The following is an 18,396-nucleotide window of genomic DNA, read 5'->3' as shown; positions in this document are numbered from 1 at the left end:
CTGTTTGATACATAATTTTTTCTTAATATTCTGGTTATATCATTTTCATCTTGAAGTAAGCTTATTGCAGCAAAAAATACATGTGAATTTTCAATATTATTTTGTATTTTCATATATATGTTTGACACTAATTACTTAGCTGATTTGAGTAAACGAAAGTCTATTGTTGAGAATTATATCCAAATAACATTATGAAGAGTTTAACTCAAGAGGTAAGCATTTCCTTCGTATTTGAAATTATTTTTGTCCTTTGCTATTAATGATATCAACTTCAATGAGTTCAAGTCGCAATGCACCATGAGGTTAAGACATCAAGATCAAGTCTTGATGCTCCATGATGATAAGAGTTGGGTTTGAGTCCCGATTCATTATGGCCCAACATGCCTTTATATTGGTAAGACATTGGATTTGAGTCTCACTATACCATATTGATGATATAATGATAACTAAAGAAAAATAATATATTTTTCATGAAAAGGTATGAATATTGTCCTACTTGATTTGCTCCATTCTTGAAGTGAATATGGTAGCGGCGCATAATAAGTCTAAATGAAGACAAGTGGCTGAACAATGAACGTGGGCGTTCCAAAGATCAAAATAACAATAATAATCACTATGATTATAAAAGGAGAACAATAAGGGTTCTCAAAATAGTCCTTCAAAATGTGAAGGCAATGCTTACCATTAAATTGGTATGAAAAATAATAAAGCACGCTGTTGATTATGATCCATTCCTTGAAGAGAATGTGACTTGTGATAAACATTGAGAATGCAGACCCATTCCTAAAGGTGAATGTGGCAATATGTGATAAAAGGAATGAATAAAGACATGCAATGCATGATTAGATGAATACTACACAACTCACCTCTAAGGGAGGTTTGAATGAAATAAAGAGAATAAATATTATTGTGTGGTTACATGAATATGTCATTGGTCGCGCACATGTGATACGCCAAAAAAAAATATTTTGTTGTACTTTATAAAAAGTTATTAAAGGCAAAATTAAAGCAAGAAATGATTTTGCTTATGATGATTTTGACAATGACAATTTATTATGATATAATTTCCTCCTTGAAGGAGACATTTATCATATGAATGGTGTGACAAAAGATCTTGTAGTACAAAAGTTATTAAGAGCTCCGGAAAAAGTAATTTATTACTACCCGGATGAATAAAATTATTCACGATATTGATATTGTAAAGTCTCAAAAGAAACTTTTTGAGTTTCAAATGTATAAGTCAAAGTGGTTGGCATATTGAGATTATAAATGAAAGGAATATTGAATATCTTCATATTTCTATAATCATACCAGGTAAATATGAAAGGTTACCCGATTTTCTTTCTATTTATACTACACAAATATAAGTATGATGATGGAATCATATGGCACAAGTAAACTAGAGGTTTACTGAAACAAATATTAGTTGGCATGACCGGTTGACCATCCCGATTCAATTATGATGCAAAAAATTAATTGAGAATTACATTGGCATATATTGAAGAAATAGAAGATTTTTCAAGAATTCTCTTGTGCTGCTTATTCTCATGATATACTAGTTAAGGTTGGGATTGAATCCCATGATTTCTGGAACAAATAAAAGGTGATAAATATATGGGGCCAGTTACATGTCATGTAGACCGTTTACTATTATATAATTTTAATAGATGCATCTATTCTATGGTCACATGTGCATTTGTTATCAACTTGCAGTTTAGCTTTTGCAAGATTAATTGCTCAAATTATTAGAGCACAGTTCCAGAATATAAATTATGATGATTTATCTTGATAATACTGGTTTAAATCTAAATTGGTTTAGCAGAAATTTTATGCCTCCAATTATATCTAAACCATTGGTTATGAGAACAAAACTGTCAAAATAAAATTTGGTACGTGATGTATTATTTAATATACAACAGCACTTGTACGCATCTAGCCAAGTTATAATAAGTTCTCCCTATCACAATCGGTTAAGGGTCAGGAACCAAATAACTTACATCTAGAAATATGAATGTGCTATATGATTTAATTGTTCCATCACAATGCACAAAGATGGATCCCCAAATAATGTTAGGGATATGTGTTGGTGATCCCAACAATAGGGGGAGAAAATGGACAGCTGAAAAAGTAATGCATGTAATAATTTATTATTATGAGTACATCTAGATCCTCGTACGAGAAAATGTGAATTTGAAGTTCAAGTGATAATTCATTTACAAAATATTGTCAGGCGTATTTGCTGACCCAAAGCTAAATGTCATATTCAGCTGCTAATGCTCCAAATAAAATAAAGTTCATAATGAATAGAGTTTATGGCATGCATGAAGCATAATAGACTAATCGGTTCTAAAGATAAAACTCTTTGAAGAAGGAGAGGAACAAATGTTCAAGATAGTCATAATAAGGAGGCAAGTGCTCTAGAAGAGCACCACTACATAACACTTCATAAGACCTCATGGGAGAGGTTCAGGTACCTGAAAATAATAAGATAAAGAGATCTCAATAAGTTATGTCTTTATTGGGTAATAGTAGAACCGATATAAAATGATCGTCGACGATATTGTTAATATAATGTAGCGCTCAATATTATTAATATTGACGAGGATCTTGAGCTCAAATCTGTCATGAAATTTGGACAGATAAATGATTGGCCAAATGAAAAATACGCAATGAAAATTGATTTTACCTGAAAAATATGAAGTTGGACGGATAGTCCCAACACCTGAAAGTATAAAGCCAGTGGAGGTATAAATATGTTCTTGTGCAAAAAAAAAGTCAACTCGATAGACATAAAGAAGACTTGTGTCACAAGAAGATTTGTAAATATCATGGCATTGATTATATAGAGACATGTTCTCCTGTGGTGGATGTCGCCATTTTAGGTTTTAATCTGGCAATACAAGAAAAACGTGATATGCGTATAATGGAAATCATCGAAGGATTTAAATTGTTCTGAAGCATATTAAGGTTTTCAAGAAATTTATTAAATAAAACTTTAAAAATCCTTATACGGATTGAAACAATCATGGCGCATGTGATATAATCGCCTGAGTGAGTACCTGTTGAAAAAAGGGTACAAGAATGATTCAATTTGTCCTTGTGTCTTTATAAAAAGATCTGGATCTAAATTTGTTATAATCGCCGTGTATATTGATGATTTAAATCTCATTGGAACTCCTAAGGAGCTTTCTAAAGCAGTAGACTATTTAAAAAAAGAATTTGAAATGAAAGATCTTGGAAATACAAAATTTTGTCTTGGTCTACAAATTGAGTATATGAAAGATGGAATTTTTGTCTATCAATCAGCATACACTAAAAATATTTTAAAGCGATTCTATATGGATAAAACACATCCATTGAGTACCCCGATGGTTGTGAGATCACTCGATATAAATAAAGATCTATTCCGACCTCATGAAAATAATGAAGAGTTTCTTGGTCCCGAAGTACCATATCTTAGTGCAATTGGTGCACTAATGTATCTTTCTAACATTACCAGGTCTGACATAACTTTTTCAGTTAATGTCTTAACAAGATATAGCTCTGCTCCTACAAGGAGACATTGGAATGGAATCAAACACATATTGCGGTATCTAAAAGGGACTACCGATATGAGATTATTTTATGAAAATTATTGCAGTCCCGATCTTGTTGGTTATGCCGATGCTGGGTATTTACCTGACCCACACAAGGCTCGATCTCAAACAAGCTATGTGTTTACATATGGAGGCACTGCCATATCTTGGCGATCGACTAAGCAATCAATCGTGGCTACTTCATCTAATCATGCTGAGATAATTGCTATTCATGAAGCAAGTCGAGAATGTGTATGGTTGAGATCTATAATACACCTTATTCGAGACAAATGTGGTTTGAAGTGTGACAAACTACCTACAATTTTGTATGAAGACAATGCAGCATGCATAGCCCAATTGAAAAGAGGATTCATAAAAAGGGATAGGACAAAGCACATTTCACCAAAGTTATTTTTCACACATGATCTTCAAAAGAATGGTGATATCAATGTGCAACAGATCTGTTCGAGTGATAATATGGTTGATTTGTTCACCAAATCTCTACCGACGTCAACCTTCAAGAAATTAGGGTACAAGATTGGGATGCGAAGGCTCAAGGATGTGAATTGATACTCTCATCGGGGAGAGTTAATATGCGTTGTACTCTTTTTCCCTTATAAGGTTTTGTCCCACTGGGTTTTCCTTGCAAGGTTTTTAACGAGGCAACCAAAAGGCGTATTTCTAAACATGTGTACTCTTTTTCCTTCACTAGGATTTTTTTCCCATAGGGTTTTTTCCTAATAAGGTTTTAACGAGGCACATTATCTATGGACATCCAAGGGGAGAGTGTTACAAGAAAAATCAAATTATAGTGGATGTGTACTCTTCCTCCATGATCTTCTCAAATGCTTAATGACATATTCAATGGCATATTTTTCTTCACTTTTCATGCCTATATAAAGGTCTTGTAATAGATAGGAAAATACACACAATTGAACAAGAAATAAGAATCTCTCCTCTCTTTCTCTATATATCTCTTAGCTTGTTTTTCCTTGTTCTAAATTATTACTTTGAGCTATATTTTATAACAGGCTACTAATTTTACAATTATTTGGCTCAATCAGTCAAATGCTATTAAAACTTACTCAATTCCTTCATCCCTCTATTTAAACTATATTTTTTTAAATCACATAAATATTATATTAAAAATTATATCTAAATTATAAAATAAGAGTTTAAGTACATAAATCGATGAATAAAATAATCAAGCACAGTAAAAAATTTAACTAGAAGAATTTATCCCATCAATAATCTTGAAAATAACAATAAAACTCACAATTTATTTACAAAATCGCGAATGAATATATCTCACGTATGTAATATAAAAAATAATTATTTAAGATAAAAAAAATATTTATAAAACATATTATATCTGCTTCAGAACTTTGCTTAATTATTTTATTCCAACATCATATATATTTGAAAACCGTTTTTTTTCTTTTTTTCTTTATATAAAAAAATTATTTATTCTACATGTAAGTCCATAATATAGAGTAAAAAGTGAAAAAATTATAATATTAAAAAATATAAAACAGATAAAGGTTTATAATTTATAGCTTGTTTGGCCAAGCTTCTCATCATGCCAAAAGTGTTTTTTTCCTCAATTTGAGGTGTTTGGCCAAGCATTTTTTTGAAAAAAAAGTGCTTTTGGCTAGAAGCTAAAGCAGTTTTGAAGAAGCAGAAAAAAGTAGCTTCTCCCCAGAAGCAGAAGCAGTTTTGACTTTTCTTCCTACCAAAAATACCCTTTGCAAAATATTATATATATATCAAAATAACCTTACTTAGTTTAAACTATTAAGTAATATAAAATGACTTTTGGGATGAACTTTCATATTTATTGGATGATTTTTGATATATTTAAATTATCTTGAAAGAATAAAGTACTTTTCAATTTTATTTTTATATTTTACTTAAATAAAATAAAAAACTTAATTATTATCTTTAATAATAAAAATTTATAATTATTTATCTACTTATATAATATTAACTATTAAGCAAATCTGTTCATGTCCTTATTTGTAATTTGACACATAAAAGCACTTTTTGAGAAAGCTTGGCCAAACACAAATTATTGTTCAAAAAGTATTTCTCAAATTGATTAGCCATGCTTTTCTCCAGAAGTACTTTTTTGAAAAGCACTTTTGAAAAAAATATTTATCAAAATAAGCTGATTTTTTCAGCTTGGCCAAATATGCTATTAGAGGGTAAAATTGATATTTAGTCGGTGAAAGTTTATGAAATCTAGTTGAATGACCGTGTTATAGAAATAGCTATATCACTTTTCTGTTACAAAAAAAAAAATAACTTTACTAGATAATTTTAAATAGTTGAGTGACCATTTAAATGATAGACTAAATTATATCATTTAAAAAGAATAGCCCGGTGCACAAAGCTCCCGCTATGCGCAGGGTCCCGGGAAGGGCCGCACCACAAGGGTCTATTGTACACAGTCTTACCCTGCATTTCGAGACTATTTCCACGGCTTGAACCCGTGACCTCCTGGTCACATGGCAGCAGCTTTACCAGTTACGCCAAGACTCCCCTTCATTACTCATGGTACTATGTACACACCCAAAACTTACTACAGCCTGAAAAAGGAAAGAAAATCTTCTCTAGAAAAGAGAGAGATCAGAGATGAAGGCTTGAGGAGCAGCCCCAAAAATGGAAAGTCGTGGAGACGGCAAACCACCAGTTAGCCACAATTTGGATTTTCTTGTGATTATTTGATGGTCAAGAGTTAGTGTCACTTCAGTTTGATTACGAGAAACAACTTGTTTTGATCACTCATGTAAAGAAGGAATGGCTAAAAGAAGTCACTAAAGACATACAGCTATCCTTCTATTTGATCAAAGACATTTTCTCCCTGATCTAATCTTCTTCTAATGTCGAGAGCATAAGAATTTTCATTTAAACAGAGAATTTGACTAACACATTCACTTATGACCTTTTAAGTAAATATAAACAAATGGCGTAACTGGTATCGTGGTATTTAGTAAAACTTAATGTCTCACAGTTGCCCTAAGGCTGACTCGCGAGGTCTTAAAAACGTCATAGAATCCATGATCCGCCGTTCCGTTTCTTGCTTTCTGAAAGTAGACAATGCGAATCTAGCTGCCAGTGGAATTCAAGATGCAGTAATTGCTCCTGTGAGTGGTGGAAACATGTTCCAAAATTGGCTCACCTAGCTCTTCATAAAGTCTTTCAAAGAAAATGGTGGATGCCCTTCCTGCAAACATTACGGTCATCAAAAAGTTAGTATAGCAACTCGATCAGACATCAAGAATCTTGGAACTGCTAAATTTTCAAGTGAGGCAGTTTGGAGCAAGTAGATGGTCCTTGTGGAAAAAAATGATTTAGCGTAAGTAACACGACAAAGAAGTGTTACTTCTTGATAATTGGAGGTTACTGTCCGAGAAGTGTACTGAGGCGGGGAAAAAAATCAAATTTCTACCAAGATAATTGGAGGCTCCAACTGATAAGAAGCCAAATGAACCTAAAGGACAAACAAAAAAGGGACCGGGGGGGGGGGGGGAGGGGAGAATGGGGTTGCGCCAGGGATGGATCATCTGTTGCTATATCAAAATTTTCCCTTTCTAACACTTATTTTCACTCCTCTATACTCCCTGTCCGCAGAATGCTAAGCAACAGATCATGAAATAAAGTTCTAAGATCAAACCTTAGTGGATTCTTGACTTAAGCATTGTCTTACAACAGTTGTCTGCTGTATCAACCTTTCGACTGCAGAATAGCTGGGGAGGTTGGAATTTGCTGCCAGCAGCATGACATAGAAAATGAGTGAGAGGACAGAATGTAGCCATAAGAAATCATAACACCAAGAAAGACCCGTTAAAACACACCAAGTATTGCTCTATTCAAACTATCGGAAACTTGCTGCCTGTACTCCAAGCTTAATAGATGAAACATGGGCGACTTTTCTGGCTCATTGTAAGCTAATAAAGCCATGAAGTCCTGCCACAAAATTCCAATACTTAGACAAGTTCAAGGTAATAAAAAGAGAATATCTGAGAGATTCGCTACGGAAGAAACGTACTTCAAGTTTTTCAACATATTTCTGCACCTTTCCAAAAGGAGCCAACTTCCTCTGTGCAAATTCCAGAGCTTCTGTGCTGCCACAGGAAGATAGTAAAAAATTGTCAGAAAATGTAAGTTCATCTCTGCCAAAGAAGCCATTGGCCTACCGTGCTCACCATTTTCTTGAGCAGACAAGTCCAACAAAATGAAGGCTCAAGAGATCAAAATGCAGATCCTTATTTTTTTCCAATAAGTCAGGAGCGAGCTGCTCTGTAAGTTCAATGGCCTTCAGTACATTCCCCTCTAGTGCCAAATGATAAATCCCTGGAGATAACTCTATGGTTAGGACTATCAATCAAACACGTCTAAAAGACAAAAATTAATAAGTGGAAAACCAGAATCCAAACGACTTCATCTTACAGCATGTCAACGCTTACCGCGGACTGGATAAACTGAATTATAAAGAGGAAAAGGAAAAAAGGAAATAAAACAGCCTCTTGTTAACATATTCAAATCTGCCCCTTCTTTATTGAAATAGGTAAAACCATCTGCAATTCCTATACATTGAAGGTGAACACAACAACACTTCGTCTCAATCCCCAAGCTAGTAGGGTTGGTTATCTGAGTTCTATACATTCATTCTGCTCACTAGGGCTCATTTCATAATTAGGGCTTTTAAATCTCGCGCTTATCCTGATATTGACACATCATTCTTTAACCAAGGTGAAAATATACCTGGTACATACTAGACTTACCATACGTGTACCAACAAAGACCAAACCTTATTCCCGACTAACCAATATTGCCTATTTGGATATTTTCTTCTAATTTGTTCTATCGTTTGCTAAGCCAACATGGACTTTAGAGATTGTAGTTCTTTTGAGACAGCTTCCTTCCATGTTATTTTAGGTCTATCTCGTCCCCTTTTAACACCTTCAATTATTGTGTTAATACATTCAATCGTCAAGCATTGGAGGATAACGATGAAGTAAAATTTGTGCCCCAAGTTTACAGTCTTTTGACATATCAAAATGAGTATGATATGCACAAAAAACAGTAGGATGCAAAATTTGTGTTGGAAAATCAACAGAAAAGCAGCATGGGCATCAAAATGAAGCAAGCTATTACAAACAAGGCTATTTCTCAAATAAAAATGCTCATTAGGAAAAAAAAGGGGGGTTTAATTATCAAGGAAAACTTTTATCAATGCTCAGAAGCAAACCAATACTATATGGGCTTACGGAAATGTTAATGCCATTACCTGTAACACAATGAAAAGAATGAGAATAAACAAGCTTCAAGAAGCAATCTGAGCCTGATGAAAACTATCACTTACTTTTTCTCTTCTCCATATCCTCCAGATGATTTGCATTCTGCTTCATGCCAGTGGAGGCATTAAATGATTCCAACGTGTCTGTGAAGCAATTATGCTCAAGGTATGACATGACAATGTTGTGAACATCACCATCATTGACAGCCTATTGACGAAGCACGCCAGCAAAAACTAAAAGTTAGACATGATACAAGATTCATCTAAATCATAGATCTTTAATTTTTGAAAGTTTTCCAAGACAGAACAATGAAAGAGAGTCCACAAACAAGAACAAACATCTCTGGCAATAGGTTATTTTCAAAAAATTTCTTAATATTGATCTTAAAGTCAACTTTTTAAAACTTTATCAATCAACTAACTATTATTCAATCCCAAACCAGTCGGAGTTGGCTATATCCCAAACCAGTCAATCCTCATTCAGATCGAGCACATTCCATTGTTAATACTAAATCATTTTTCTTTAAGGATGAACTAGAGGTCCTTTAAAACAACAAGTTCTTTAAATCTCCCACTTATCCCTATACTAACAAACAAACAACACTCCTAGTGAACACCACACCTAATATAAGTGCAACAATAACTAATTCTTAATCCTAACTAATATCGTCTATATATCATTCGATCCCATTGTATTCTTAAGTAAGTCTACATTGGTTATGAGAGACTATAGGTCTCCTGAGACAACACCTCGTGTTTTAGGTCTATCTTGCCCTCTTTTAGCATCTTCAAACATCATAATACCAAACATGTGGACTGGTGCATATTATACTCTCCCTTTACTCGCTTCTCAATTCAAATAGTCATACAAAACAATAGTGATATACGTTTTGTTACAGACTGTTATGATATATGCTTACCACTATAAGTATAATATAATAGTGGCTCATTATTTTGAAATTGGATAAAGGTAGCAACTTGTAGTTTACTTTTTTGCGTCATCTTTCTTTTATGATGGTAGTGTCCGAACCAGCTTACACGCACCTCGACTATTCCACCGAGTACCTGTTACTGCCCACAAGTACAGGTACTTAGTAACTCGCCCACTAAAACTTAGGCATATGGCAAAAAATCACCTAGTATTTTCTTTTTACAGAAACTCAATCTCTAATTTTCAACAAACACAATACCCATGCCTTGGATGACTTCAACAATTGGTCAAATTGATCCTCCAAAAGCAAAATATGATTAAGGAAGGGTAAAAGACGATAAGGTTTCCCCAATTTCCCTAATAAGAAAAAATTATATGAATAAAAAAAAACTAAACAACCCCATATATACATATGACCACAATGTCACATATACAAGTAGCCAATTATCAAAAAGAACTGTCGAAGTCAATTATTAACAAATTACAGATTCAAAAGATTTGAACAAAAGGTCAATGGTACTTATCAAATAACTAAAACTTCGAACGGTAATAGAACATGAAAACGAACCAACTTTATATTGAAATTGCGGAATAAGAGAAAATTAACTTACAATGTGTTCGTATTGTCGGGGATCAATATCCATTCGTCCACCACACCCTTAAAATTATTCGATTATTACTGCGTTGCTGGTACCCAATTTTTGGTCGGTTGGAAGAAGAACAAGTTTTTTTGCAAAGTAACCCTTGCACTGCTATGCAACGTTTTGATGGCTGCGTTCTCTGTGTGTGTGTGTGTTTAATAAGACTTTGAAGCAGAGGGAAAGACTGCGGATTTTCGTTGGATACGTTATTTTTCTTGGTTTAGGAATTAGGACACGGCGCCGGGCAGTGGGATCTATCTTTATACGGAAAACTTTATATTAGTGGATTAATTTGAATTTGATACTTTAGCATAAGTTAAAAAGTTTACTGAAATTATAATAAATAATTAGATATGAACCTATTAAGCTATTAGCAGTGGTTGCTTACATACGGACATGTAAGCCTTCTAATTTTAAATATATAATAAGTTTGGTATTAAGAATTTTAAATACTGAACCATAGATTTTAAATGCTAAATTCGTTTATCCAGTTTCCTCTCGCACAATCTTTTTCCCTTAAATATGCTCCTTTCACTAAATATTTTCGATCTTTGAAAAATTAGTTTTGTAGGTTTTGATTGTTCCAAAGTATATTTGGATCTTTTCAGTTGTTTAAGGACATGTTACAATATAATCCTATCAGGTGGTGTATCAAGTTAACAAGCAATTTTTCTTTTATGAGGTAAGATAAATTTCACTAAAAATACATCAAGTACATAAAAAGGCTTTAGAAGTGAGCAAAAAGATGTCACCTCCTTCACATAAATTGAAAATAAATGTTGAGGAGGGGAAAGAGAGATGAAACTTGAAACACAAATGAGATGCTTGCCAATGCACTTGAAGAATTAACCTAAATAGTCGCTCACTCAACTGCTTAACTAAAAATAGTCCACGGATATATAATATATGTATAATCATTATATAATCTATATACCGATTAAGAAAAGTAACATTAAATTTGACAAGCTATTTGTGTAAACATTCAAAGTAAATTAAACTTAATATGATCCTCGAGCACATCTTACGCACGTAGGATCGCCATAAATTTAAAACTCAATAATCCAAAGTAAATAGTATTAAGAAACAAATGACAGAACCTAAGAAAATAATACTTTTTTCTATTTCAAAAATATTAATCTGTTAACGAATAAAATTTATTTCATAATATTTAACATTTTAGAAAAATAATACTATTAAGTCATTTAAGAAGTAACGGCCTTATGGAGTTGGAATTAGGAACATCTATAACCTCAAAACAAAATTAGATAAGTGCTTTTCGCCAAACATTACTGTAATCTTTAATACCTATATGAAACAGATTAAATAAATTGCCCAACCCTCTTTTTCTTTTTTTTTTTCTTGTTTAATCATATCTAACATAGTAATTCCATTGTGTAAAAAAGATACACTGTACAAGTATACACAGAAGTATACTAACTGATTATAAAACTAACTAATTACCTACTCCACGTGTCGTTTCTTCATTGGTCATATACTAACTGATTATACAACTAACTGACAGAGAGTATTTTATGCAAAAGCTGAAGTATGTGTTTCCACGTGTGAGAATCTTCTGGATATAATATCGGCGAACAGCTGTTCCCATATCAAACGGACGTCCAGGATCGTAAGCTGCATCTCCAGTCTCCAGATATGGGGCTAGGATGATGCCACGCCGTATGTGCACATGGATCGAGATACATTCCAATTTCTCAACACTCGCGAGCCAAAATTCGTTGACTATTTACTTTTTGTTATAAAATAAAAATTATAAAGTAAATAAACCGAATACAAATATAGAGATTGATATATTATTCAAACTTCAAATTTATGTAAATAATGAACTGAAAACTCCTTTATTTATAAAAAAAGGAAGCAGATGCGAGGCTTTTCAGGAAGCAGCTGCAAGACTTTTCTTTAGCTGCTTGTAAGTTGTCTGCATGAGCTGCTTGCAACCTGCCTGTTTAATAAAAATCTACTGCAAATCATTTCATTGGGCTTCTTGCAACCTGCCTGCATCAGCTGCTTGTAGATAAATTTCAACAAAGTACTAAATGGATAATCTTTTTCAGGAAGATTATCTATAGCGGAGTAATAAATGGACATTCACAATATAATTATTTTCATAACACTCCACCTTGGATGTTCATTAAAAGGTATTGTGCCTCGTTAAAACCTTACTAGGAAAAACTCAGTGGGAAAAATCCTAGTGAAGGAAAAAGAGTACACATATTTAGTAATACGCATTTCTAGCTGCCTCATTAAAAACCTTATAAGGAAAACCCTGTGGGAAAAAACCTTAGTAAGGAAAAAAGAATACATCGTGTATTTGAATATTTGAGTCTCTGCATTCCAATCTTGTATACCATCTTCTCAAAAGTTGAAGTTGGCAAAGATTTAGTGAATAAATCTGTCGGATTGTCACTTGAACGGATTTGTTGCACATCAATGTCACCATTTTTCTGAAGATTGCGTGTGTAGAATAATTTTGGTGAAATGTGTTTCGTTCTATCTCCTTTTATAAATCCTCCCTTCAATTGGGTTATGCATGCAACATTGTCTTCGTATAAAATTGTGGGTCTTTTCTCACATTTCAAACCACATTTTTCTCGAATAAAATGAATTATTGATCTCAACATACGCATTCCCTACTTGCTTCATGAATAGCTATTATTTCAGCATGATTTAAAGAAGTAGCAACAATAGATTGCTTTGTGGAGCTTCATGATATGATAGTACCTCCACATGTAAACACGTATCCGGTTTGAGATTTAGCTTTATGGGGATCAGATAAATAACTTGCATCTACATAACCAACAAGATCTGCACTATCTTTGTTAGCATAAAACAAACTCATATCAAGAGCTCCCTTTAAATATCGCAATATATGCTTAATCCTCTTCCAATGTCTCCATATAGGAGAAGAATTATATCTTGCTAGTAAATTAACAGAAAATGCTATGTCAGGCCTTGTAGCATTAGCAAGATACATTAGTGCACCAATTGTACTGAGATAGGGCACTTCGGGACCAAGGAGTTCCCCATCCTCTTCTGGAGGTCGGAACAAATCTTTATTCACTTCAAGTGATCGAACAACCATTGGTGTACTCAATGGGTGCGCTTTGTCCATGTAAAAGCATTTTAAGACCCTTTATGTATAGGCAGATTGATGGATAAAGATCCTGTCTGTTAAATATTCAATTTGCAGGCCAAGACAAAGTTTTGTCTTTCCAAGATCTTTCATCTCAAATTCTTTCTTAAGATATTCAATTGCCTTTTGGAGCTCTTCTGGAGTTCCAACAATGTCACGACCCAAAATCCCACCACAGGCATCGTGATGACACCTAGTCTCTAAGACTAGGTAAGCCGATTTCTATCACATTTTGAAGCCATTTTTTTTTTGAATTAAATAAGTAACCAAAACTAACAGCGGAATAAATATGAATATACAACCTCCCAAGACTGGTAGTACTGAGTCACGAACTCTAACTGAATACATGGAATGATCACGAGGACCGAATATACAATACTGTTTGATTAAAAATTAACAGTACAATGAAATGAAAAGACTCCAAGGGACTGCGATGACCAAACAGCTCTACCTTGAATCCTTACGATCCCGCTTTAACTCTGCTCAAGTCCGATATCTCCAATACCTAGTTCTGCACAAAAATATATAGAAGTGTAGTATGAGTACACCACGGTCGGTACCCAGTAAGTATCAAGACTAACCTCAATGGAGTAGAGACGAGGTACAGTCAAGACATTCACTAGTCTAATAACCTATGCAATATAGCATGCAAAAATAATAGAAAATAAATAGCAGTAATAGCAACATCAATCAACTAGTGATTTAAACAGCAAGGTAACAGGAACACCATAAATATTGCTCAAACGAGTAATAAACACAGGTACAGCCAATTAATCGGGTCCTTCAGAATATACATCTTTTATTTAAGTTATTCAATAAAAATCTCTGGAATATAATAATTTTCAATAAATATATTTTCGAATATAATTCTTTCAAGTAAATATCTTTCGAATATAATTCTTTCAAGTAAATATCTTTCAAATATAATTCTTTCAAGTAAATGTCTTTCAAATATAATTCTTTCAAGTAAATACCTTTCGAATATAATTTTTTCAAGTAAATATCTTCAAATATAATTCTTTCAAGTAAATACCTTTCGAATATAATTCTTTCAAGTAAATGTCTTTCAAATATAATTCTTTCAAGTAAATACCTTTCGAATATAATTCTTTCAAGTAAATATCTTTCAAATATAATTCTTTCAAGTAAATACCATTCGAATATAATTCTTTCAAGTAAATATCTTTCAAATGTACTTCTTTCAAGTAAATATCTTTATAATATAATTATTTCAAATAAATATCTTTCTAATATAATTCTTTCGAATAAATATCTTTCAAATATACTTCTCTCAAGTAAATATCTTTATAATATCATTCTTTCAAATAAATATCTTTCTAATCTAATTCTTTCAAATAAAAGTCACCATGTGACGCCTCATTTAACTTTCCTGGCGTGAGGAATACAGTCAACATATCACATCAAATGGCACGGCAACACCTTCGTGCACTTAGCTCATTCTCACCCAATATATATATTTGATTCAAATCAATTGGCACGGCAACACCCTTTGTGCATTTATATCTTCCTCACTGTGCATACATATAATAGTACTAACTAGGTGGGAGAAATGCCAACAACAATAAAAGAAATAAAGTGGAGGCACACATGAAGCAACAACGACTACAAGTCACACAGAAAATATATGTGCACAATAACATCTCAAGATAAAGGCATGAATGTATACACAACAAAACGGTATCACAATATAATGTATGTCTCTCGCCCTCGCCTGCACGGAAACACCCTTCGTGCCATGAATATATGATAATATAAAAATAATTGTACGACATCACCCTTCGTGCTTTTACTCTCGTCCTCATCTGATAATATAAATGAAATAGCACGACATCACCCTTCGTGTTTTACACTCTCAATGGCACGACATCATCCTTCGTGCTTTACACTCTCAAATGGCACGTCATCACCCTTCGTGCTTTACACTCTCAAATGACACGACATCACCCTTCGTGCTTTACATTCTTCCTTACCAAGCACATGTATATCATTAACAAGCAAGGTAGGAAGCATAAATAATATCAAGGAGAGTGTTTAAACCACAACATGATACAATAATTCATATCATAGTTTTCCACTGACCACAACCAAATTCCAAATATATAGCAGAATCACTAAATTTCTCAACAAATAGCCCAAGGCTCCACACAATATATAATAAACCTCAAAGCAATCAACAGAGGTGAAAAATACTCAATATAGGGCAATACCCTCATTAATCCAAATTCTTGATAATTATATTAACTCCTTAATTTAAATTTATTTAATAAATATTTGCAGATAAGGATTCCATCATATATTTAATTCCAAGAAAAATATCAAGTCAACAAACACACAGAATTCACATAAAATCCAAGTGAAAATAACACCAAATTATTATATAAAATACAAATTTGACAATTAAGGAACAAGGCGTGATAATTCAAGGATTTACTAATGCTAACAATTATCTAATTTAATACATAAGAATGCCTAAAACTTAAACCAATAAAATTTGTACATATAAGCCCGAGTACGTACTCGTCACCTCGCGTACACGACTTTTCACATTTCACAAATGGCACATAAGACTCGATGTATAAGGGGTAATTCCCTCGCTCGAGGTTAAGCAAGACACTTACCTTATCGAAGTTATGCCGATATTCCAAAATCGCCTTCTTGCTTGAATTGACCTCCGGACAGCTCAAATCTATCCAAATTAATTGTACCACTTCATTAAAATTCATCGAAAATAATTTTGAATAATAAAACACCAAATTAAAATTTTATTCTAAAAAGTCAGCGCGGGGCCCGCCCCTCGGAACCCGACAAATTTTTTACGAAATCCGAACACCCATTCCGATAAGAGTTCAACCATACCAAAATTATCAAATTCCGATAACGGATCGCCCTTCAAATCTTAAATTAAAGTCTAGAGAATTTCTACTATTTTCAACCCAATTCACTAATTTAGTGATAAAAACAACAATAGATTCATGTAATTTAACCAAAATCAAGTTAGGATTCTTACCCCAATATTTTTCTTGAAAAACTCTCGAAAAATCGCCTCACCCGAGCTTCCTTGGTCCAAAAATAGAAGAATGAGGCGAATTTGGACTTTATTCTGCTGCCCAGTTATTTGTTCTTCGCGTTCGCGACCCTTCCCTCGCGTTCGCGATGAACAAATTCTCCAACCACTATTTTCAAACTCTTCTCAAATAGCCTCTAGTATAATGGTCATAACTTTTTGTACAAAATTCCAAATGACAAATGGTTTAACTTTCTGGAAATTAGACTCAAAGAGTTATAACTTTTATTTGTTGATCATCTCCTCATTCCTTATAGATTGCGAGATATAATCTTCCAAAATCAGCCTTGTGCAACAGAGATTTCCAAACTCTTCCCAAATAGCCTGTAGTATATCTACCATAACTTTTGGTACACAACTCCAAATGACAAATGGTTTACTTTTCTGAAAATTAGACACAAAGGCTACAACTTTTATTTTTGGATCATCTCCAAATTCCTTATATATTGCGAGATATGAGCCTCCAAAGTCAGACCATTGCAACAGAGATTTCCTTCTTCGAGAATGTGAGAGTCCCTTCGTGAACGCGAAGAACAAAATCCCAGAAGCCAAATCCTTCTTCGCGAACGCGAGAGTCTCCTTGCGAACGCGAAGAACAATACCAGATATCAGAAAATCAGCATCCAAATTAGCCCAAAATGATCTGAAACACACCTGAAACACACCCGAGGCCCTCGGGACCTCAACCAAACATACCAACGCATCCCATAACATCATACGAACTTAGTCGAACTTTCAAATCACCTTCAACAACACCAAAAACACGAATTACACCTCAAGTCAAAATCTATGAACTTTGAACTTTCAAATTCTATATCTTGTGCCGAAGCACATCAAATCAATTCGGAATGACTTCAAATTTTTGCACACAAGTCATAATTGACATAACGAAGCTATTCAAATTTTCAGAATCGGATTCCGACTCCGATATCAGAAAGTCAACCCCCCGGTCAAACTTTCCAAAAATTAGATTTCACCATTTCAAGCTTAATTCCACTACAAACCTTCAAATAATTTTTTGGACACACTCCCAAGTCCAAAATCACCCAACGGAGCTAACGGAACTGACAAAACTTCATTCCGGAGTCGTCTTCATACATTTTCGACTATGGTCAAAATTGTGATGACCCAACATATCATCTTTAAGTAATTCTGTATTCTAAAACCTCAAAAAGTACCATTTATCCTTTTTCGACTTGCGTGCGCAGTCGTAAAATTTTCTGGAAAGTTTTCATGTGAAAAATAAATTAAAATGTAAAATAGAGCTTTTAAATTCAAGTAAGTTGACTTTGGTCAATATTTTTAGCAAACGGACCCAGATCAGTATTTTGACAGTTTCGATAGCTCCGTATCATGATTTGGGACTTGGGCGTATGCTCGGAATTTAATTTGGAGGTCCCTAGCTCTAGTTATGGCCATTTAACGGAACTAGCAATTTAAAGGCTAAATATTCCAAGTTTGACCACGGGGTTGACTTTTTGATATCGGAGCCAGAACCCGATTTTGGAAATTTGAACAGCTTCGTTATGTCATTTATGACTTGTGTGCCAAATTTGAAGTCATTCCGGATTCATTTAATATATTTTGGCACGCGATTTGCAAATTGAAAGTTTAAAACTCAAAGTTCAAATCGGGGTGTGAATTGTAATTTCAGTGTTATTTGACGTGCCCGAGTCAGTCCGTATTATGTTACGGGACTTGTTGGTATATT

General features: G+C 33.7%; 1 protein-coding gene across 1 annotated transcript; it reads right to left on the bottom strand.

Annotated features, from left to right (window-relative positions):
- Positions 1–6,460: 6,460 nt before the first annotated feature.
- LOC104093909 (uncharacterized) lies at positions 6,461–10,712 on the bottom strand. Its single transcript, XM_009599737.4, has 7 exons — positions 10,420–10,712; positions 8,944–9,085; positions 7,784–7,931; positions 7,627–7,702; positions 7,433–7,544; positions 7,252–7,343; positions 6,461–6,801 (listed from the first exon to the last, which is right to left on the bottom strand). Exons 1-7 carry the CDS (start codon positions 10,450–10,452, stop codon positions 6,757–6,759), a joined length of 648 nt encoding a protein of 215 aa, XP_009598032.1. The 5' UTR covers positions 10,453–10,712; the 3' UTR covers positions 6,461–6,756.
- Positions 10,713–18,396: the final 7,684 nt, after the last annotated feature.

The sequence above is a fragment of the Nicotiana tomentosiformis genome, chromosome 4 (assembly GCF_000390325.3).
Source record: "Nicotiana tomentosiformis chromosome 4, ASM39032v3, whole genome shotgun sequence".
NCBI classification, from domain to species: domain Eukaryota; kingdom Viridiplantae; phylum Streptophyta; class Magnoliopsida; order Solanales; family Solanaceae; genus Nicotiana; species Nicotiana tomentosiformis.
The sequence above is the reverse complement of the archived record's forward strand: the minus strand, read 5'-3'. Positions and strand labels throughout refer to the sequence as shown.